General features: G+C 42.8%; 1 protein-coding gene across 1 annotated transcript; it reads left to right on the top strand.

The window, feature by feature from the left end:
- Positions 1-252: 252 nt before the first annotated feature.
- ly75 (lymphocyte antigen 75) lies at positions 253-23,639 on the top strand. Its single transcript, XM_077024642.1, is given in 36 exon segments — positions 253-473; positions 2,047-2,375; positions 2,377-2,416; positions 5,124-5,300; positions 5,531-5,686; positions 6,060-6,179; positions 7,319-7,462; positions 7,577-7,777; positions 7,994-8,148; positions 8,295-8,402; positions 8,508-8,596; positions 8,762-8,922; positions 9,119-9,324; positions 9,644-9,786; positions 9,882-9,963; positions 10,091-10,162; positions 11,093-11,216; positions 11,437-11,472; positions 11,573-11,742; positions 11,857-11,924; positions 12,065-12,141; positions 12,291-12,427; positions 12,534-12,642; positions 13,460-13,614; positions 13,820-13,949; positions 14,048-14,280; positions 14,441-14,600; positions 14,789-14,950; positions 15,077-15,193; positions 19,969-20,154; positions 20,243-20,466; positions 20,703-20,883; positions 21,057-21,215; positions 21,500-21,622; positions 21,788-21,949; positions 22,087-23,639. Coding segments are annotated over 36 exon segments (5,172 nt in total). The 5' UTR covers positions 253-373; the 3' UTR covers positions 22,263-23,639.
- The last annotated feature ends 663 nt before the right edge of the window (positions 23,640-24,302 follow it).

The raw sequence follows: 24,302 nt of genomic DNA on the forward strand, positions 1-24,302 counted from the left end.
TGTAAAGTGTATAAAATATTTTGCATGTTCGGCTAAATGAATTGTATGTACATATAATGCACATATTAAAAGTCAGATGTTTCACTATAGGTTTTTATTTAAATGTGTTGAGCAACGTGCCTCGCTTTCTTGCCAATCAATAGGTTAAATTTCAGGTCGAAAAACAAAAAAACTCGTTTTGGGCGTGGCCAAGTGTGCTACGTATTTGACAGTTGACGAATCACAGGGCTCCAATGAGGGCAATAACAGAAACAATGTTTCAAGAGCTGCAAGTCATAGGGAGGGGAATGTCGTCTGTGTCCAAGTGACGGTGTAGCTAAATGTTTCTGACTGATACGAATGACTTAAGTAAGAATTGTTTTATTTTCTGAAAATGAACCCGACTGGCCAAGCGGTCTTGTATTCTTTATTGTGCCTACTTTGTGGAGAAACTACGGTTCGTTTTGGAAGTAACGCTACGCGTATAATCACTGGTAAGACTGCATTCCTGCCCCACACTGTCCCAAGATGTGGTTAGCCAGCACACCTAACTATATTTCACCTGTGTGTTTCCTTGGTAAGTCGTGTTTTTAAAGTTTACAAACCGACGCACACAAGCCCTGTGATCATTGGTCTCTTGAAGAAGCGAAAGTTAGCTGTAGAACAACTTGGGACGAAAAGCCTTTTCTCCTTAAATTGGCGACTAGTTAGCTGTTTTAGCTCCTAACTTACATTCGTAATCTTATTTGGATTTTCAATTCCAAAGCTTGTTGCCAACATAGTCGGTGCATTGGAAACTTAACCCGAATAAACCTTGTTGTAACACCGGAACACCTCACAAATGCAAAGTAAGATGGTTGCGTTTCCTGACGTCCTCACTCCGGTGTCGTAGCTTTGTAGTTCAGTGGCGCGCGCTCGTGTGTGTGTGTGTGTGTGTGTGAGTGATTTCAGACAACTGCAGTAGCGATAATAACATGGGAAGGCAACGTCATCTTAAACTCAAGAGACGCTGCATATGCTCTTAACATCGGCATCGGCACATTGCAAAAATTACATATTTCCCCTAAAACATTCATTTCGTCTGTACGTGTCTCTAAAGTGGCACATGTACATGTTGAAGATACATTTACAGTCTTATGCAAAGTTGGAACATCCCTGATTGAGTTCAGTATTTCACTGATTTTTTTTTACAATAAATTAACATTCAGTAAATAAAAATAAATTATGGTCTAAAATCTGTCAAAAAATACTATATTTAAGTTTGTATAGGATGATTTATCAGTTAGAAACAAATACAAACTTGTCCCCATGTTTCAGGAGTATGAAACCCATATGCAAATAATTCCTACAAATGTTCAATGTTCTGATTAGACCTACTTGAGGGCGGGATTATCACAGCAATTTAAAAGTCAAAAGTTAAAATGTATATATTTTTCATTTAATACACTGGCATTTTATAGTATCACCCAACTGTAAAGCATTCATAACGGTTGTTGTCACCAGAAAGACATTTTGTCTTTGGGTATAACCTCTAAGGCATTCAACTCTTCTTAAATCTGTGCAATTATATTTTTTCTTCTTCAAAATAGCAAATTAATTTTAGAATCTCCAATGGTCTCAGCTATATTAAATTAGACAAACTAAATTAGAGACATTTTCTGTCATTGGACAAGGCAGTATAATTAGTAATAGATTATAGTAATAGTCTTTCATTTCATTTTAATTAATGGGTCACTACCTACGAAATTTGATTGAGGAAAATAAAAAGCAGTAAATTGGGTCTCTGAGGTGTGGACATAAATCAGTCAAAAATACCCAGAACCTCTTCATTTGGTGATCCGATATATATATATTAGTGGTGTCAATTCCAGGTTCCGCAATTAAATCCTTACCAGGATTTTGCTCAAGCTTGCTAGATTTTCTAATTAGCAATCCAGGTAAAATTAGTGGAATCAACACAATCCAGGAAGCCTGAGCAAAATCCTGGTGAGGACTTTTAATCGCGGAACCTGGAATTGACACCACTAATATATATATGTGTGTCTGTCTCCCTTTCTCTTCTTACAGGCGATGATGCCTTCGCCATCCAGCATGAAGAAAAAGGCAAGTGTTTGCAGGTCCAGCAAGGCTCTCTGACCCTGGGTGAGTGTTCGGAGGAGCCGACCCGTCCGTGGAAGTGGGGCGCGGGGCATCAGCTGTTCCACACTGGCTCTTCAGCATGCCTGGGTCTGGACGTCCCCACCAAAACGTTCATCCTCACCGACTGCTTTAGTGTGCCTTTGCTGGGGTGGGACTGCTTAGATGGATCCATCATCACCATCCACCAGATGAAGCTCGGCACAACTGGCAACGGTTCTGTCGTGGCCAAAAGGGATGCGCCTGATTCTTGGAAGAGAGGGGGGTACCTCTGAGACCATCTGCAGTCAGCCATATCAGGGTAAGAGACTTTAGCCTCATGCACATACATTCTCAGAGATGCAATAATTATACAGTCCATACATACACAGCTGCATGTTTTTTTAGATGTGATTACTCCTCAGCTGTGTCTAAAGGCCAATCGCTTTTAGGTGATTTCTGTGTATTCAGAGGTTAACTGACTGATGGTGAGGTGTTTACTGTTTGTGGCGACCTTTTTGGTGAATGACCTTGAGTTTTAAAGGACAACTGACTAAATAATAAAGCAACTCAGAATGTTATGAACCACTAGAGTAGGAGGAACTTATTTACTCTCTGTTTGTTGTACCTGAAAATGAACCAAAAGACACTTTGTGTCATACAACAAATGGTGTTGTAGGTCAGTGTCTTCTGAACAGTTGGTGGTTGTAGTTTTTTATAGAATTCATTAGTTATCACTATGACGAAAGCATTTTTATTCATTTAATGGCTGTTAGTTTTTAACCATTTGTATAATAATAACTCTTTTATTAAGCTGTTGGGTATGTGCTCTCTGTGTATCAAGCTCTCATCTAAAGCCGTGTTCAGACGGTGTAATTCACCTGCTTGCTTCTATCAGTGTATTGGAGTTTATGGGGAATTCCTTTTTACTCAATACAGTGTTTTCCCTTGAATTGCTTCATAAAAGAGATAGCTCACTGAAGAACAAAATAAATCTACTTTCAGTTTCTCTTTGACGCAGCTCGTATTGTTTCTGGGAATTGCTGGTATGTGTGTTGTGTGAATGAACTGTTGCATGTTGTATACCAATACTACTGTGATGAAAGACCTTTTGCCTAGAACATATTCAGTCCATCTCCTGATTCGGTCTCCTTAATCATTGAATGAAACCCAAGTTAACAGGCCATTTAGGTTTAAAAATAGGTTCTATTAGGTATTACTGGGAATTTTATGTGATAATTCCACAGACAGAGTCATTCTTCTTTGTGTTTCAGTTCATTTTACACCCAGCTGTACTGTGGGAGACACACAGGCCTATTTATATTCACACCAGTTCCACATTCTGGAATGTCAAATGAGGTCTCTCTGGCCTAATTTTGAGCTTCGACTATGTGTATAGATAAATTATGAAGGGCCATGATCATATGCAAGTGGGTATGTTTTCATCACTTTGTTGAATGCCTACAATATACTTACCCGTCACTTTATTGGAAACAATTTGTAGGTGTACAGAATCTACGGCTCATTTGATTCCATAACCCTTCATGAATAATTAGTTTTTGATGGCAGGGTTACTTTGCACAGAAGCCTGTCCAAGCCAGCAGCCATGCTGATAAACATGTCTGTGACACTCCTGTGTTGAGAGTGGTCCACCTCCCAGATGTTGCCTTGGTCTACATGGGCCCCGTGGCCAGAATGTGACCAGTGATAAATGAGCATGAAGGTGGCAGATGACAAATGGCACAATGCACACCTAAAACACCCCTACAGGACGGTTGAACACTGCACACCTAAAACACCCCTACAGGACGGTTGAACACTGCACACCTAAAACACCCCTACAGGACGGTTGAACACTGCACACCTAAAACACCCCTACAGGACGGTTGAACACTGCACACCTAAAACACCCCTACAGGACGGTTGAACACTGCACACCTAAAACACCCCTACAGGACGGTTGAACACTGCACACCTAAAACACCCCTACAGGACGGTTGAACACTGCACACCTAAAACACCCCTACAGGACGGTTGAACACTGCACACCTAAAACACCCCTACAGGACGGTTGAACACTGCACACCTAAAACACCCCTACAGGACGGTTGAACACTGCACACCTAAAACACCCCTACAGGACAGTTGAACACTGCACACCTAAAACACCCCTACAGGACGGTTGAACACTGCACACCTAAAACACCCCTACAGGACGGTTGAACACTGCACACCTAAAACACCCCTACAGGACGGTTGAACACTGCACACCTAAAACACCCCTACAGGACGGTTGAACACTGCACACCTAAAACACCCCTACAGGACGGTTGAACACTGCACACCTAAAACACCCCTACAGGACGGTTGAACACTGCACACCTAAAACACCCCTACAGGACGGTTGAACACTGCACACCTAAAACACCCCTACAGGACGGTTGAACACTGCACACCTAAAACACCCCTACAGGACGGTTGAACACTGCACACCTAAAACACCCCTACAGGACGGTTGAACACTGCACACCTAAAACACCCCTACAGGACAGTTGAACACTGCACACCTAAAACACCCCTACAGGACGGTTGAACACTGCACACCTAAAACACCCCTACAGGACGGTTGAACACTGCACACCTAAAACACCCCTACAGGACGGTTGAACACTGCACACCTAAAACACACCTACAGGACGGTTGAACACTGCACACCTAAAACACACCTATAGGATGGAAGCACCAAATATCCCAGCTGTTAAGTGCAGGTGTTTGTTGGGTCTTTCTTGTGACGTGACCAGTGAGGTTATGTTGGCTTTGGTCGTTTTCACTGATGATTATAGTGCAATCTTAAGTGCAGTGCAGCTGAGAGCATGTTGTGACAAATAAGACAACAGACTCGGGACTTGCACACCCACCCACACACAAACGCATTCTCTCTCTCTCTCTCTCTCTCTCTCTCTCTCTCTCTCTCTCTCTCTCTCTCTCTCTCTCTCTCTCTCTCTCTCATAAACTTCCTGTCTTTCCAGCAATGCATACCACTGGTGGAAACTCAAATGGAGCACCCTGCAGGTTTCCCTTCCTGTACAACGGTACGTGGCACCACAACTGTGTTGCCACTGCTAACGCCACCCGTCCGGTAGAATGGTGCTCCACAACAGACAACTATGACCAGGATCAAATGTGGGGAGACTGTCTAAAATATGGTGAGTTTTATTTCAGCCGAAGGTTGCATTTTGTATTGTTCTGTGAGTGGAAAATGATTTTTTTTTAATGGTTCAGTATGACTTTGCTATTGTGTTTGTTGCATGATGAGTAAAATTGAAATAAAAAAATGCACTTTTAAAGTTTAGTTGATAAAAAGAGAGGGTTTCCATAAATATTCTCTCTCTTTTTTTCTCTCTGTGATACTCCCACATCTGTTTCCCTCTTTCAGAGGAGGGATGCGGTGCATTATGGGATGGCCCTGTGAATGGCAGTTGTATCCTAGTGGTTTCTGTAGCCATGGTTACCTGGCATGAGGCACGCGATGCTTGCCGTAGTCAGGGTGGAGACTTGTTCAGCGTGTCAAGTGCTCAAGACCTGCAGATATGTAAATATCTACACTGACATTACTCGCTCCTGTATTGAATGTTTCAGACAAATATTCTACTCATCAGTCTAAGTATTCTCAGTGTGCTGTTTATACAAATAAATGTTTACACAACTTAAACAGATGACGCCTCAGACGTCCCCTCAACTTTAATCTTCTCCCATATCTTCATTTACCTTTTCTCCACACTTGACTGATTAGAGAAGGATTCATCACCACATTATGGCTTTGGCCAGTAGAGTTTTTCTCCCAGCATTTCTGTTCCTGCCATCTTGCCTTTTTGAGTTCATTTGCATTATAGTTGTTTTCTTGTGATGCTTTTTGGATTTGTCTCTTGCACTTGGCAATAATTAATATATATCTACTGCCTTAGCTACAGCATGGAGGGATAAACTACCAGATAAGCTGTGGATTGGATTGAACCATCTGGACTGGGTGCAGGGGTGGCAGTGGTCAGATGGGTCCGGCCTGGCTTATGTTCCATGGGAAGCAGGTAATAAGTCTTATATTTCACAAGGCATTGCAGATTATATGCTAAAAACTACATACTTTTAGCAAAGTATTTTGTTTCATGCTGTAGAATGTATTACACACACGAGTTTGTATCACATGACCAAATAATTTACCTTAATTTATTTATAGTTATTATTAAAATAATAATTATAATATAATTAATTATAATTATAGTACATTATTTAAATAATAATTTTAAATTATCTTAAAATAGTACATTTATTTAAAGTAACCTTTATTTACTATTATTATTTTTAGTTATTATTTTTTTGCTTCATGTGTATTCCTGGCCTAAAATTGCAGTCATGGCCTGGCGGTTAGGGAACAGGTCTTGTGACCGGAGGGTCGTGGGTTCGATTCCCAGACCTGAGGCCATGACTGAGGTGCCCCTGAGCAAGGCCCTAACCTTCAATTGCTCACTTATATAAAAAAAAATGAGGTAAAAATGTAAGTCGCTCTGGATAAGGGCGTCTGCCAAATGCCGTAAGTGTAAGTAAGTGTAAAATTGTGTTTTTGTTTGTTTGAAAATTCTTGCTTCATACATCTTTTACAATATTAAATAAAAGATGCAACTTATTCTGTGTTTGAGCAATCTAACTGGACTAAACTTGGGCAAATATTTCAAATGACAAATGTAACAGATCTCCCAGTTTGGTGACTTTGTAGTGGCCATGTAATTTTATGTATGCTTTGCTATTGTTAAACAGCACACAGTGTACACTTGTGTTCAGGCTCAGAGATGGGACAGTCCCACCATCTTTCTGGGACATTCTGCTTTAGGAACAATACACTACTGTTTTTGCCAGGGTCACTGTTGATCATGACGATACATGTTTGTGTGTCTGCCTGTACGTAGAAAGCATCACTGTGTGAAAACAACAAGTTAGCATGAAAGGGGTCTTTATACATTTTCGAGGGAATGATCCTGTCCATGTATTCTCTGAAATGAGGACGTTCACCTGGTGTCTTTGTCATTTATTAAGCGCCTGAAGATTTTCTTAATTATACATTGTGTTGTGGAGCAAGCATCGGTATCAGTTCAGTATCAGTATCAGCATCAGTATGCCTTTCGAAGTTTGGTCGGCGCAGGAGCTAATGAAGTGTGTTGCCGTTTGCCAGGGTCACCTTGGGACAGCTCCATGCTTCAAGCACCAGAATGTGGTGTGCTGAATGTGGACCTGAATTACGGGGTGGAGGGATGCGAATCGAAGCTGCCGTACATCTGTGAGAAGAGGGAGAACAGCAACCAGTCCGAGGCTCCAGGTGGGGCTCTCAGACCTCGCCCTCCCAGTGACCTCTGGGAGACTCGCGGCAGGAGATCCTCACACATGAGCTCTTTCCACGTTTATCTCTGCTCATCCCTCTGTCTCTCTGCAGCTAAAGTGGTGAGCAAGCCCACTCAGTGCGAGGCTGGCTGGGTCCCATGGAACCGATACTGTTACAGGCTTTATGGGACTAAGGCTGGTGAGCAGAAGCCTTATGAAGGTGCCCAGCAGGCGTGCGTGCAGGACGGAGCACAGCTGGCCAGCATCCACGGTCTGGAGGACATTGAGATGATCAACACGCAGTTTGAAGGGGGTGTGCACACACTTAATGAATCATTGTTATGCCATTGTGCAAGGGCTCTGATAGTTGTGAGGATATATGAAATGGTACAAGACACCAAAGCTGGTCTCCTTTTTGAAAGGTGCTCTGTGGCTTTGACAAAAAGCTGTGTGTGTGTGTGTGTGTGTGTGTGTGTGTGTGTGTGTGTGTGTGTGTGTGTGTGTGTGTGTGTGTGTGTGTGTGTTTCAGATACACGGTCAATTTGGATAGGTCTAAAGGCTGATAGCAACACCAATCTCTTCAGGTGGGAAGATGGAACAGAGGTTTCCTTCACTTACTGGGCCCGTACTCAGCCCCTGCTTCTAACCCCTGACAGAAACAGCTGTGTGGTCTCCTATGAAATGGTATGGCTTTGTTACCCTGATTTCTCACTGCTCCACTGTTCCTCATGCTTTAAAGTTCAGCCAGAGAAAGTGGACAGATACAGTGTACCCACCACTGGAGATCTTACTGCAAGCCTTAACTGACTCTCCACTATCCCCTCCCCCAGGATCACACGTGGTCGGTGGTTTCTTGCAATATATCAAATTCTTTCCTGTGTAAGAAGAAAGGTACGGTGAACGAGAGCGTGCCGGATGCAGACTGTCCGCAAGGCAAGGTGAGTCACTGTTGCAGACACAGAACCACAGCTCTGTAGACATGAAGGGCTGCAGTTAAGGACACATCCTCTTGTCTTTGTGTTTCTCCATGTCCTTTTGTGCAGGATTGGAGGAGGCATAGAAACTCATGTTACAGGGTAGACACTCAAGAGGTCTCTTACAAGAACAGCTGTAAACTTACTATAAATGACAGGTAATATGTCCCCAGGTATTAAACAGAAGAAATCCACTGAAGTTTGATCATTCCATAAAAAAACTCTAGCTATGTCAATTGTGTGATCACTCATAGTTTCTCATGCTGTGTGTGTGTGTGCGTGTGCGTGTGTGTGTGCGTGTGTGTGTGTGTGTGTGTGTGTAGATTTGAGCAGACATTCATTAACAGTCTGTTGAAGGAGCACATTAGCAGTAAACCACTGTATTTCTGGACGGGACTCCAGGACTCTAAAGGAATAGGAGAATACCAGTGGTTCAACCAGACTGAACGAGTTGCATTTACCAACTGGAGGTGGCAAGAACCAGGTTGAGCTCACTTGTGCCTTAGGAATTACAATGCTGCTGTGGTGGATGTAAAACTCCAATATGGAGAGAATCTTTGACCCACCATATTTTATAACATGCTTATTTAAAGCTATAACCGTGATCATGTGTTCTAACAAACCATATGTGGCAGTTGTGTTTAATGGGGTGTGTGTTTGTGTGTATGTGTGTGTTTCAGCTAGCACAGGAGGTTGTGCAGTGTTGTCTACAGCTATTCCACTGGGTCACTGGTCTGTGAAGAACTGCACGGTGTTTAAGGCTGGTAGTATTTGTAAGAGACCCATAACTTCAGAGCCTCCTGCACCTCCTGAACCAACACCTGATCTTCATACACCTTGTGCCCCAGGATGGGTCACCAGAGATGGAAACAAGTATTGCTACAAGGTGTGTGTGTGTGTGTGTGTGTGCATGTGTGATATGCATCTGTGTGTGCAAGGATGGCATTGTGTAAGGAGGAAGTGGTTGCACATTGGTATAAACACAGTCATTTCTACTTCTAATTTTCAAGATAGCTGTGAAATAAATGTATATTTTTAGCAAAATGTTTGTTTTGGTAGTATTTGCTTCACGTTTGATTTTAGAAGTCATACTACAGATGTCTGATTTGTACCCTTATTGAGCTTATACATTTATAGTGGTATTTAGAATTGTTTGACCGTGGCTGTGGTTTACTGTGATGATGCTGACACACACACACACGTAGGTGTTTCACGAGGAGAGGTTGAGTCGCAAGCGGTCGTGGGAGGAGGCGGAGCACTTCTGTGAGGAGCTGGGAGCTCATCTCCCCAGCTTCACTGAGGAGCAGGAGATGAGCGTGCTGCATGGTATCATGAGAGACTCCATTAGGTACCCCGCCACACGCGCAGACGAACGCGCACACACACACCTGCGTCGCATTTACGCATTCCCAGACGCGTTCACAAATCAGTTTGTTCTTGCAGCGATGATCGTTTTTTCTGGGTGGGGTTAAGTCGCCGCAATCCAAACAGTGACAACAGCTGGGAATGGAGTGACCGACGTCCTGTGAGTCAACAATGATGGCAGAATATGCTCTCAAACACTCCATACCTCCTGACACTACGCAGACTCAGTTACCCCTTCTTAGGCCTACAGTAGTGTTGTGCTCTCAGTGTCTGCTGCTCTGTAACAGGTGTCCATGATGATCTTCCCACAAGAGTTCCATGAAGATGACGAATACAGCAGAGACTGTGCTGCCTTTAAGGTGAGCTGGGAGCGTTCTGGCTGACTCCACACTGCACCAGCGTTACTGTGCAGGGCCACTTACCAGCAGTGGAATAGGGAATCATTTTCTTTAAACTATGGAACGTGGAATATTTGTGTCTGTTGTAAACTGGTAAGAAACCATTAGTGGCAGATGAAAGTGAGCGGTTCAGATTGCTCGTCAGTGGGATGTTGAGCTTATCGGGAAGGACAGTAATGGAAAGGAATCCATTTCTCGCCCACGGCACATGTTGGCCAATCAATGGCCAGAACTCAAGGCTTAGTCATACCAGGCTTCCCACAGGGCCGTGGCTGGGAGTGGGTGGTTATGGGAAAGCAGCGCTGAGTGGATCCAGACAGGGGAGGCTGCTGCTGAATGCAATCATCTCTCTGCTATACAGTTCCTCGTGTAGAAAGTAAATTAAAGCTGTGGAAGCTTTGTGAAGTGCAATGTGAAGAGTCAGAGTGATTTGAAGATTCTAATTTTTAAATCTATATTTCAATTGTGTTATCTAACATGAACAGAAATTATGCAATAGCTGAACTGAACTGTATCTTCAGGAATCCCATTCTAGTCTGTGCAGATGATGGAACATGTACTGTGTCTAACCTACTCTGTCTATCAGTCTTTTTCTTGATTTGTAACCAGTGAGTAATCAACAGATAATTTCACATTTCTGGACCAACTTTCTTGAATATTATCCTCTGAAAATTCACTGCACTACATGAATAACTGACAGGGAGTTTTGTGTTCATACTCGAGCACAAGAAGTGTTGGTTTTAATTCATGGATATTTTAATTTAGTTTTAATTCATGGATATTTACATCTGTATGGGGAGAATCCCCATTGCGGTCATCATCGCCCTATCACCGCCTCCGTTGGCTGCTCCTCCAGACGTGATTGGATCCTGTCTTTGTTTTGTAAACCAGACGCTGAAAGGAAGCTTCATGATGTCGCCCCTCTTCTGGCCATACCGTTTACTCCAACGCCTCTTTTACCCCAGTGCCTTCCACTGTGACGCCAAGCTGGAGTGGGTGTGTCAGATCCCCCGGGGTGAGCCACCAGAAAACATCCCAGCACTTCCTCTGCTTTTTATGGAAATAGCAGCCTGATGTTTAACAGGCTCAGCGAGTAATTTCAGAAAGTGTGTATATATAAATAAGCCATGTTTGGCCACTTTTTGTCCAAATTAGTTCTTAGCAAAGTTAAATATTTCTCCAAATAATATTCGGTGGTTTGGCATTGGAAGCTTTTTCTTCTGTTTGCTTTTCAGGTAAAGCACCCCTGAATCCTGAATGGTATAATCCAGGTGGTGTATTCTCATGTTTTTTGTTCTGCAAAGTCTCCATTCCGTTTTATTTATTTATCTATCTATCTATTTATTTATTTATTGTGCACTTGTGTTACAGATGGCCACCATAACTCGTCAGTCTTTATTGATGGCCAGGAGTTCTGGTTTGTCACCAGTCCGAAGCTGTCCTTCGAGGAGGCCAGCATCTACTGCAGTAGTAACAAGAGCCGGCTGGCCACTCCGCAGACCTTGAACGCGGCCCTACAACTGCAGCAGCAGCTCTCTGAGGTGCCGATCCTAATGTGCAGTGCCCCTGCCCCGGGGAGAGATGAGAACCACTGTTATAACTAGGCATGCTGGCCTTAAGTCTCCTGCCTTTCTGATGTAATTTATTTGCATTAGTATGCAGGTTACAGGGATGCTCATTGGTGGATGGATCTCCGCGAACCTGGCCCACTTGTTCCTTTAAGGTTAGATTTTATGCACTTATTGTTCTTTTTTTGCCCCCTCCCCTCTAGCTACCAAAGAAGGGTTGTCTAGCTACCAAATAAATGTTTGCTAAATATCATAGTGCAGTACTAAGGCACCTGCCCCATGGTTGTGTTCTTAGGTACTCTCGTCTGCATTTCTACAATGCTGTGTTCTTGGGCAGATGCACATCCTTCAGTTCGGACTCCTTCATGCCAGGTAACAGGCAGTTCACAATGCATTAATATTACATTAGTAATATTAAACTCCTCAGTCTCTGGAGTTCATGACCAGATTTGTTGGTGTCATTTCCCCCCCCCCAAAGTCAAATGTCTGCCTGTAACAAATACATCATGTTCGCTGTACAGATTTCCAGATAAAATGTGCTGTCAAACAGCCTTTTGTTTGTGAGGTGCTGAACGTCACATCTGTAGAAACCGGAATTCAAGCTCCCCACCTTCCTGCTAAGCCATGCGAGAATGGGACCTATGCATTCAGAGACAAGGTTGACTTGGGCTTCTCTCTAGCGGGGAGACCCACCCGCAATTAAATCGCTGCTGATCGTTGTGGCGGGTTAGCCTTGCTGATGGGTTTGTGTTTGCATTTTGTAGTGCTACACGGTGCTTAGCAATCCTCAGTACATCAATTTTAAAGCAGCCAATGAAGAGTGCCAATCACTGAGGGGCACCCTCCTGTCCATCGGAGACCAAGCTGAACAGGGTGAGCTGGGGTTACACTTTCTGTCACAAAACATACCTCAAACACATCTTATCATGTATTCCATTTTTATAATTGGATCTGCTTGTTTTTTTTTTTTTGAGGGGGGGGGGGGGTTGAATTTTGACTTATTCTGACTCGTTGACTTATTCTGACTCGTGTCTCGTTGACACACAACAAAGTTGTTTACCGTACATTTTTCTGCGTTGAACAGAATCCGAGCAGGTTCACTTTAGGTCAGTGCTACTCTAGTTACAATTCAGATTGCCCCCTTCATGAGGTTACATGAGGACTTGGGCAAGTTGATTCTAATGTCTGTGCCTGGCTAAATTGAGTACTGAATACATGTCCACAGAAAATGTGTGAAACTGAAAAAAATCGGTTTCAAAATCTGCCATAACTAATTACTAGTGTTGTAAGTAATTGTGTGTGCAGATCCTATTCATTTGATAACTTGATAACAAATTATATTAGTTTTTGTTTGTCATTATATGCTTGACAAATACAAATGCTCAAGTAAACGCAAAACTATTGTGCTGGAATAATGGAGCAATAATGTGAACAAAGCACAAGTTATTAGTGTGAACAGAGCACAAGGTAATAGTGTCAATAGTGTAATCCATGTATAGTTAAGTGCCAGTGCTGCTATACTCTGTATAAACATGTATGGAATGGATCCGAACTAACTTGTATATAAATCACATTACCAATGTCGCAGTCAGAAAGATCCCCCAGGGCAGGGAACCTTACTGTAACCACCGACCACCTTACTGGAACCGTAGTGGGCCTCTCACTCTCTCCCTATCTCCAACCTCCCCAGACTTCATCACCAGTCTGTTGCCAGGACGCCCACAGAAGCTTTGGATTGGCCTGAAGCTGAGGCTTCACGACACACTGTGGGTGGACAGTTCGCCAGTCACATACCTGAACTTTAACCCCCTGCTCCATGGTCAGCTGCGGCCCATGTACATCAATGCAAGTGCTATCTTCTCTCTCTACAGAATTAGGGAATGTAGTTAAAAGTGCTAGACTGGGGGAAAATATCAAATCCAACAGTTAATTAGTGATGTTCATCATCAATTTTTTAAATGTTTTTAATTTTTAATTTAATTAACAAATTGAATCCAAATTTTGTAGTAATTAAAATGCTGATTTTTTTCTCTGTTGTTTGGTGCATTAGAGATTTGAACAAAGCGGATTGGAACTGTGTGCATACATGTTTAATGATGCACACTCGGACATGTTGGGCACCTGGGACTACACATCCTGCTCTGATGAGCAACACCTGGCCATCTGTCAACACTACGCCGGTAACATTGATCTGCTGTCGAAGAGCTTAAACTTTAGCTGGTCACACCGTTAAAAACGGACATTTATTCTTTTGGGTGCATTTTTGGTCTCATCTCAGATAAGCAGCAGCCTGCAAATATGACAGAGTACGAGTTCCAAGCCAATAATCGCAAGTTCAGGGTGCTGCTTGCGAAGGACGGGAGTAACATGACCTGGTACGAAGCTCTGGATTTGTGCAAACAATCCAATATGGATCTGGCGAGCGTGCCTGACGCCTACCTGCAGGCTGTGCTCACCGTGCACGTGAACAAAGTGGGCCGCGCACTGTGGATCGGACTCTTCAGGAAAGATGTAAGTGTCTGCGACTCGCAAGCAGGCTCGAGGCACGCTTGCGCTGTCACCGACTTATTCGCATACAACTCCCAGTTGCAGCTGCACTGAAGTGCTCAAGCTGATTGGTGACTTTTCACCCTATGGGACAGTTCTTAAGCCTGTGTGGATGTTTGTCCAGGAGGAGCAGTATCACTGGATAGATCACAGCCATACCGTGTTCAGCCGCTGGAGCCCAGAGGTCACCGAAGGGCGATGTGTGTACTTGGACACCGATGGCTTCTGGAAGGCCACGGATTGTCGGTCCCGGCTCCAAGGGGCTTTCTGTCTCAGTCCACATGGTATGAGCTTTAAGAGTGATTTTATGTTTTCACTTTTATTCAGACTGCAATAAGAGTAATGTAATGTAGTCACTGTAAATTAGCAGTTTGGCTTTTACCGAGAGTCGATTTGACAAGGGACCGATTCAATGTAATATCATACCATATACCATACATCGTAACATGGACCTGTCTTTATGATGAACTAGATGTGCACATCAAACCATCTCAGAATGTGACTAGATGTCCGCATGAGAGCAAAGGACCCAACTGGGTGCCATTCAGAAACAGCTGCTACACCTTCCTGTTGAAGTCCCAGAGGTGGCAGGAACAGGAGAAGAACAACGATCAGAAAACATGCGAGGTTCTTGGTATGGGGAACCCTCAGCCATCTCTTATATCAGTGATTCATTTTTGTTTATTTATGACAATTGTTGCATATACTATTTTTGTAAGACCTTAATGAACCGTTACTCTTGTTTTTGTCCCATCTGAAGTTGGAAAAGGAGATGTCCTGACCATTCGAAATGAGGAGGAGAATATATTTATTACGAAACAGCTTCAGCCTTTCAAAGATCTGGCCGCATTTGTGTGGCTGGGGATGCACAAACAAGGTAGCTATCCAGATCATGTATACTCTTTACACTATAATAATGTACTACAAAATAATAATTAATGTATCTCTCCATGTAGGAATTCACTATAATCAATTAATAACATAGTATGCATTCATTATGATACATAACATAACATGCATGTAAAGATTTGTGGGATGTTATTTCAACTTCAATGTACAAGTCTTGCAGAGCTTTTATGATCTGAACGCAGTTATAATATGTGGCTGAAGTGGTGTGGAACATGTCCAGTGTGAGGGTTATAATGCGGTTATAATGTCTGGATGAAGTGGTGTGGAACATGTCCAGTGTGAGGGTTATAATGCGGTTATAATGTCTGGATGAAGTGGTGTGGAACATGTTCAGTGTGAGGGTTATAATGTGGTTATAATGTCTGGATGAAGTGGTGTGGAACATGTCCAGTGTGAGGGTTATAATGTGGTTATAATGTCTGGATATAGTGGTGTGGAACATGTCCAGTGTGAGGGTTATAATGCAGTTATAATGTCTGGATGAAGTGGTGTGGAACATGTCCAGTGTGAGGGTTATAATGCAGTTATAATGTCTGGATGAAGTGGTGTGGAACATGTCCAGTGTGAGGGTTATAATGCAGTTATAATGTCTGGATGAAGTGGTGTGGAACATATCCAGTGTGAGGGTTATAATGTGGTTATAATGTCTGGATGAAGTGGTGTGGAACATGTTCAGTGTGAGGGTTATAATGCGGTTATAATGTCTGGATGAAGTGGTGTGGAACATGTCCAGAGTGAGGGTTATAATGCGGCTATGTCTGGCTGAAGTGGTGTGGAACATGTCCAGTGTGAGGGTTATAATGTGGTTATGATGTCTGGCTGAAGTGGTGTGGAACATGTTCAGTGTGAGGGTTATAATGTGGTTATAATGTCTGGATGAAGTGGTGTGAAACATGTCCAGTGTGAGGGTTATAATGTGGTTATAATGTTTGGCTGAAGTGGTGTGGAACATGTTCAGTGTGAGGGTTATAATGTGGTTATAATGTCTGGATGAAGTGGTGTGGAACATGTCCAGTGTGAGGGTTATAATGCGGCTATGTCTGGCTGAAGTGGTGTGGAACATGTCCAGTGTGAGGGTTATAATGTGGTTATGATGTCTGGCTGAAGTGGTGTGGAACATGTTCAGTGTGAGGGTTATAATGTCTGGATGAAGTGGTGTGGAACATGTCCAGTGTGAGGGTTATAATGTTGCTATAATGTCTGGCTGAAGTGGTGTGGAACATATCCAGTGTGTGGGTTATAATGTGGTTATGATGTCTGGCTGAAGTGGTGTGGAACATGTTCAGTGTGAGGGTTATAATATGTGGCTGAAGTGGTGTGGAACATGTCCAGTGTGAGGGTTATAATGTGGTTATAATGTCTGGATGAAGTGGTGTGGAACATGTCCAGTGTGACGGTTATAATGCGGCTATGTCTGGCTGAAGTGGTGTGGAACATGTCCAGTGTGAGGGTTATAATGTGGTTATAATGTCTGGATGAAGTGGTGTGAAACATGTCCAGTGTGAGGGTTATAATGTGGTTATAATGTCTGGCTGAAGTGGTGTGGAACATGTTCAGTGTGAGGGTTATAATGTGGTTATAATGTCTGGATGAAGTGGTGTGGAACATGTCCAGTGTGAGGGTTATAATGCGGCTATGTCTGGCTGAAGTGGTGTGGAACATGTCCAGTGTGAGGGTTATAATGTGGTTATGATGTCTGGCTGAAGTGGTGTGGAACATGTCCAGTGTGAGGGTTATAATGTTGCTATAATGTCTGGCTGAAGTGGTGTGGAACATATCCAGTGTGAGGGTTATAATGCGGTTATAATGTTTGGCTGAAGTGGTGTGGAACATGTCCAGTGTGAGAGTTATAATGCGGTTATAATGTCTGGCTGAAGTGGTGTGGAACATGTTCAGTGTGAGGGTTATAATGCTGTTATAATGTCTGGATGAAGTGGTGTGGAACATGTCCAGTGTGAGGGTTATAATGCAGTTATAATGTCTCGCTGAAGTGGTGTGGAACATGTCCAGTGTGAGTTATAATGCGGTTATAATGTCTGGCTGAAGTGGTGTGGAACATGTCCAGTGTGAGGGTTATAATGTGGTTATAATGTCTGGCTGAAGTGGTGTGGAACATGTCCAGTGTGAGGGTTATAATGCGGTTATAATGTTTGGCTGAAGTGGTGTGGAACATGTCCAGTGTGAGAGTTATAATGCGGTTATAATGTCTGGCTGAAGTGGTGTGGAACATGTTCAGTGTGAGGGTTATAATGCTGTTATAATGTCTGGATGAAGTGGTGTGGAACATGTCCAGTGTGAGGGTTATAATGCAGTTATAATGTCTCGCTGAAGTGGTGTGGAACATGTCCAGTGTGAGTTATAATGCTGTTATAATGTCTGGATGAAGTGGTGTGGAACATGTCCAGTGTGAGGGTTATAATGCAGTTATAATGTCTGGATGAAGTGGTGTGGAACATGTTCAGTGTGAGGGTTATAATGTGGTTATAATGTCTGGATGAAGTGGTGTGGAACATGTCCAGTGTGAGGGTTATAATGCGGTTATAATGTCTGGATGAAGTGGTGTGGAACATGTCCAGAGTGAGGGTTATAATGCGGCTATGTCTGGCTGAAGTGGTGTGGAACATGTCCAGTGTGAGGGTTATAATGTGGTTATGATGTCTGGCTGAAGTGGTGTGGAACATGTCCAGTGTGAGGGTTATAATGTGGTTATGATGTCTGGCTGAAGTGGTGTGGAACATGTTCAGTGTGAGGGTTATAATGTGGTTATAATGTCTGGATGAAGTGGTGTGAAACATGTCCAGTGTGAGGGTTATAATGTGGTTATAATGTTTGGCTGAAGTGGTGTGGAACATGTTCAGTGTGAGGGTTATAATGTGGTTATAATGTCTGGATGAAGTGGTGTGGAACATGTCCAGTGTGAGGGTTATAATGTGGTTATAATGTTTGGCTGAAGTGGTGTGGAACATGTTCAGTGTGAGGGTTATAATGTGGTTATGATGTCTGGCTGAAGTGGTGTGGAACATGTTCAGTGTGAGGGTTATAATGTGGTTATGATGTCTGGCTGAAGTGGTGTGGAACATGTTCAGTGTGAGGGTTATAATGTGGTTATAATGTCTGGATGAAGTGGTGTGAAACATGTCCAGTGTGAGGGTTATAATGTGGTTATAATGTTTGGCTGAAGTGGTGTGGAACATGTTCAGTGTGAGGGTTATAATGTGGTTATAATGTCTGGCTGAAGTGGTGTGGAACATGTTCAGTGTGAGGGTGATAATGTGGTTATGATGTCTGGCTGAAGTGGTGTGGAACATGTCCAGTGTGAGGGTTATAATGTTGCTATAATGTCTGGCTGAAGTGGTGTGGAACATATCCAGTGTGTGGGTTATAATGTGGTTATGATGTCTGGCTGAAGTGGTGTGGAACATGTTCAGTGTGAGGGTTATAATGTCTGGATGAAGTGGTGTGGAACATGTCCAGTGTGAGGGTTATAATGTTGCTATAATGTCTGGCTGAAGTGGTGTGGAACATATCCAGTGTGAGGGTTATAATGCGGTTATAATGTCTGGCTGAAGTGGTGTGGAACATGTTCAGTGTGAGGGTTATAATGCTGTTATAATGTCTGGATGAAGTGGTGTGGAACGTTAACATATTTCAACTTCAATGTACAAGTCTTGCAGAGATTTAATGATCTGAACGCGGTTATAATATGTGGCTGAAGTGGTGTGGAACATGTCCAGTGTGAGGGTTATAATGTGGTTATAATGTCTGGATGAAGTGGTGTGGAACATGTCCAGTGTGACGGTTATAATGCGGCTATGTCTGGCTGAAGTGGTGTGGAACATGTCCAGTGTGAGGGTTATAATGTGGTTATGATGTCTGGCTGAAGTGGTGTGGAACATGTTCAGTGTGAGGGTTATAATGTGGTTATAATGTCTGGATGAAGTGGTGTGAAACATGTCCAGTGTGAGGGTTATAATGCAGTTATAATGTCTGGCTGAAGTGGTGTGGAACATGTCCAGTGTGAGGGTTATAATGTGGTTATAATGTCTGGCTGAAGTGGTGTGGAACATGTCCAGTGTGAGGGTTATAATGCGGTTATAATGTTTGGCTGAAGTGGTGTGGAACATGTCCAGTGTGAGGGTTATAATGTGGTTATAATGTCTGGCTGAAGTGGTGTGGAACATGTCCAGTGTGAGGGTTATAATGCGGTTATAATGTTTGGCTGAAGTGGTGTGGAACATGTCCAGTGTGAGAGTTATAATGCGGTTATAATGTCTGGATGAAGTGGTGTGAAACATGTCCAGTGTGAGGGTTATAATGCAGTTATAATGTCTCGCTGAAGTGGTGTGGAACATGTCCAGTGTGAGTTATAATGCAGTTATAATGTCTGGCTGAAGTGGTGTGGAACATGTCCAGTGTGAGAGTTATAATGTGGTTATAATGTCTGGCTGAAGTGGTGTGGAACATGTCCAGTGTGAGGGTTATAATGCGGTTATAATGTCTGCTGAAGTGGTGTGGAACATGTCCAGTGTGAGGGTTATAATGCGGTTATAATGTCTGCTGAAGTGGTGTGGAACATGTCCAGTGTGAGAGTTATAATGCGGTTATAATGTCTGGATGAAGTGGTGTGGAACATGTCCAGTGTGAGGGTTATAATGTGGTTATAATGTCTGGATGAAGTGGTGTGGAACATATCCAGTGTGAGATGTGGTTGAGCTGCTTCATGCTCCTCTTTTCTCACTGTAGATAATCAGCTGAAGTGGTTTGATAAAACCAATGTTCAGTACTCCAACTGGAAATCTGGAAGACCAAATGCCACCATGCCCTTCATGGCTGGCCTGAATTTGGATGGAGAATGGGACCTGATTCAGGATGAGCGCTTCTTTGCACCTTTCAAACAGAGGGCCGTTGTGGTATGCAAAATTGAATATGGTAAGATGCTCAAAAGAATGGAATGACCAAAATCAGTTTCAGACCAGCACAGAGAGCCATTTTCACTTTCCGTCTGTCTTACCTAAAGATCCCAAAGATGAATACAGAAAGAGCCTGGTGGATGTGTACTCTCCACCCGGCTACACCTTCCGTGTGGTTGGCAAGAAACTGAATTGGTATCAGGCCTTGGAGGAATGTAGGAGTGATGGTGGCCATCTTGCCAGCATTCACAATGAGACGGTCAACAGAGACATGGCACTGATCACTAAACTAGATGGATTCCCTCTCTGGATTGGCCTTTCCAGGCAAGACGTATGTCATCCGGTCTCGACTGTTTTCATTTAATTTCTTTTTAGATGGCCATAGCATTTATGGCACTGACCGTTATTTTTGACTCTGGATTTATGAATAAGATGAAAAAATTATGTTAAGGATTTTATAATGAGTAAAATTTTAGGTAATTTGTTACATAGATATCTAACGTATTTCATGTCAAGCTGGCCTAATGAATGTAATGAGGTTAACTGGTGTTTTCACCATTCCTATAGTTCAGTGGTTGGCCCTACGAATGGTCGGATGGAACGTCATTGCAGTTCCAACCCCAAGGGTTTGTGGGTACAAGCTCTGTATCTGAGGAGAAATGTGTGTACATGGATTCTAAAGGCAGCTGGTATGCTGTCAACTGCTATGCTGAGTTGGAAGGAGCCATCTGTTACAACACTGTCAGCAGTAAGACACGCACATCCATCCATACAAAACAACTGGACTGAAAGTGAGGAGAAACTTTCATGGTATAACCTGTGTGTGTGTGTGTGTGTGTGTGTGTGTGTGTGTGTGTGTGTGTGTGTGTGTGTGTGTGTGTGTGTCTCACTCTCTATCCCTCCCTCCTTAAATTTTATCAGAGCATAAAGCATCAGCTCGTTTCAGCAATAACTGTCCAATGAGTGACGGGCAGGCATCATGGCTCCAGTTTAATGATCACTGTTATGCCATCGAGATGACCCTCTACAACTATTCAATTTATACCATGGAGCATGCCAAGAGTGTCTGTGAGAAACTGGGTACGGTTTGGTCTCAGTCTGACTTCAGTGAATTTGTACCAGTGAAATAACCTATTTTAAATTATTATTATTATTTTACCATTGACATGTGTTGGTAGGCTTGATGAAGCAACCATAGAACATCAAGAGCGAACATTTCTTTGTATGTATAGGAAGTGTAAAATTCCTCCCATTTCAAGAGGATATGTAAAACTGTGTTGTCAAAATGAAACACTGTCTCAGTCTCTCGGTCCCTCAGTAAAGACTCATTCTCTGCCTGCTTGCCTCTCTTATTCGTTTTCTAGATCCCTCATCCCAGCTTTTGACCATTCAGAGTATGGAGGAGAATGATTTTGTCACACGGCATGTGGCTGAAAACCCCTTCATCACCAGTCGTGTCTGGCTGGGTCTCAGTGACATCTCCAACGGTATCAGTAACTCTTTGTGAAACCATTTGTGTATTTGCTGCATACTACCTTGTAATCTCAACACACTCTGGGACTGTTTGCACCTGAGCGTTGCTACTTTGCATAATGTGGAGACTAATGAAGCAGCTTAGCATGCCGCTGATGGTCATCCTGTGAAATTATCAGGTAAAGCCTACAGCTGGATTGATGGCAGTGTGATGGAGTTCTCCAACTGGGCCCACTTTCAGCCCCAGCAGGGCTGTGCCGTCTTGGTCTCCATGAACGGGACGTGGAGCACGACTAAGTGCACCGAGAGCCGCAGCCGTGTTGTGTGCAAGGCTCAGGCCAGTGAGTGACCCCACATACGCACACAAGCATGCACACCATTAACGGCCATGTGTTTCGCGTTTGTTAGCGTATCATGTGCTACGGGATGAATTCAAGTCTGCTTTCTCATTGCATGCCCACGCCTCCTCTCGCTCCAGAGTCAAAAGGTGCACCCGTGGCACTGGTGTTCTTCATTATCGTGCTCCTCTGCCTCACTGCCGTGGTGGTTTTCGTCGTGTACAAGAGGACACGCCAGCATTTCTTCTCCACCGTGCGCTACCAGAGGAACTTTGACGAGGCAGACAGCACCAGTATGATTGCTGAGACTGAGTGAGCACTACACCACGTGGCCCTGAGAAACCATAAACAACGGCAGGCTGCTGTCAAGATGAGTGTAAACACGCCGATGTGCTACCAACCGATATACCCAAACCTAAGTGTGGTGACAAAACTAGTTAATTTATTCTTCCACTTTCAACACTGCTCAGTCCAACAGCATGCTTATCAGGTTTACAGTTTTTAAGTAGTGTGGTGAAAGAATACCAGTTATTTGTAGATATGCAGAAATTGTTCCTATTTTTTATTTAAATTGTCTTAAATTGTTTGTATATTTTAATGGGGCGACGGCCAAATACTGACCTTGCTGCAGTACCTAAGGTGTTTGTTTAGGTATTTGTAAAAGTGTTTGTGTGGGGCTTGGGTGCTCTGCAGCTATGCTGGATTACTCTTTTGGCCTAACAGGGTTTTCTTCTCTTGAACAGACACTCACTGACTGCCGTTCTGTTCAAACTGCTGATCTGGGATCTTTTTTAAGCCTTTTGTTTCTTTTGCGAGTGAGGGCTTTTGTTTTTCTACATATCTAATTAAGATTCTAATTAAGGTGTATTTGATCTGAATATTTTAGTCAACACATACTGATTTCATGCACTTTCGGCGTCTTAATCACAAACTACTGTGCAGCATGCTCTGATAGGTTCTTGCCATCCATGCTGTCTTTGCCACTGTTTATTTTTTTCAGTTAATAATTCTAATGTCACTAGATCGTAGCATGATTTATCACAAAAGCCATAGATATCGGTGCACGTCAGAGCCAAACTTAGAACTAGTCAAACCTCACGACAATTAGGTCCCACTTCACTATAGGCCTCAAAAATCTTAAAAGCATAAAATTACAAGGATAAACACATGCACATTGTATAACTTGCCATATTACAACCTGCCACACAAACCTCAGTTGCATGTTGCATGCAAGTTATTTATAACATCAAGCAGTATTTACAGTACCATGAATGTCAAATTATTGTATGTAATAAGACAAATGTACAACATGCCTAATATATAAAGTGGGACCTAAAAAAGTGTGAGACGAGGAAAAGAGAAATTTACCTCTCCAGTTCTATGCACTCAAAACTACTGATATGCACTTTAAGGAGCTGTTTCCCCACTAACTGCTTTTGCATTGTTTAAGCACAAAGAGAGGGAGTTGTGGAAAGTTGTTTTGAGTATTTGAAAAAAATTTTGCAAATGAAACGGCACTCCCAACATTACTGTGATGTGTGCTATGTATGATCTGTAAATATATATATTTTTTGCTTTGTGAATATTATGATTACCTTTCAGACATATGAACCAAAGATGCTTCCCAAAGTGTTTAAAACACTGCTCTCCTGTCCCGTTTTCCTATGCCTTGATTAAAAAAGAAAGAATATTGTAGGTGCCTGACACTGTTTTCTCAAAGAATTCACTAACCACCAGTAAAGCACGGTCTAAAATGTAAATAGTTTTCCTGGTTCACTGTGGGTTGGATGGAACTATATGAAAGTGCAGAATTTGGCCAAGCTGCGATATATTTTTTATATGCGGATATGGGAGTGTCGCTCGCGTGCAGGGTGGTCTAAAGACTAATGATAGTTCGACTGTCAACCCCTAGAGGGCACTAGACTCACTTAAAACATATCCAGACTAGTACAGGAGAACGCGATGGCCTCCTCCATTAACTAAGTAGACTTTGGGTAAAAAATGTCCTACATCTGCTGTTCAAAACATGGAACTTTCTTTTTGAAATGTTCAAACTTTAATAACTGATATACTCTTCAAATTTGGAGTAGATTTGAAATGACGTACCTAACACTGAACATGTTTCTAGTAGTAACTGCTTAACCCTTAACAGATTTTGCCTAAGAGTGATGGAGAATAAAGACTACTTTATACAATTACTAAAGGTCTTTGTGATTACTTATCCTTTTGGATTGGTCTTTATTTTATTACAAACACAGACAAAGCCTCCAGGATATTGTTAATAATAATAGGGTTTTCAAGGATTCAAGGAGGTTTATTTGTCAATTACACTGTATGTCCATGACATATAATATAA

This window comes from Brachyhypopomus gauderio, chromosome 12 (assembly GCF_052324685.1).
Source record: "Brachyhypopomus gauderio isolate BG-103 chromosome 12, BGAUD_0.2, whole genome shotgun sequence".
In the NCBI taxonomy this organism is placed as follows: Eukaryota; Metazoa; Chordata; class Actinopteri; order Gymnotiformes; family Hypopomidae; genus Brachyhypopomus; species Brachyhypopomus gauderio.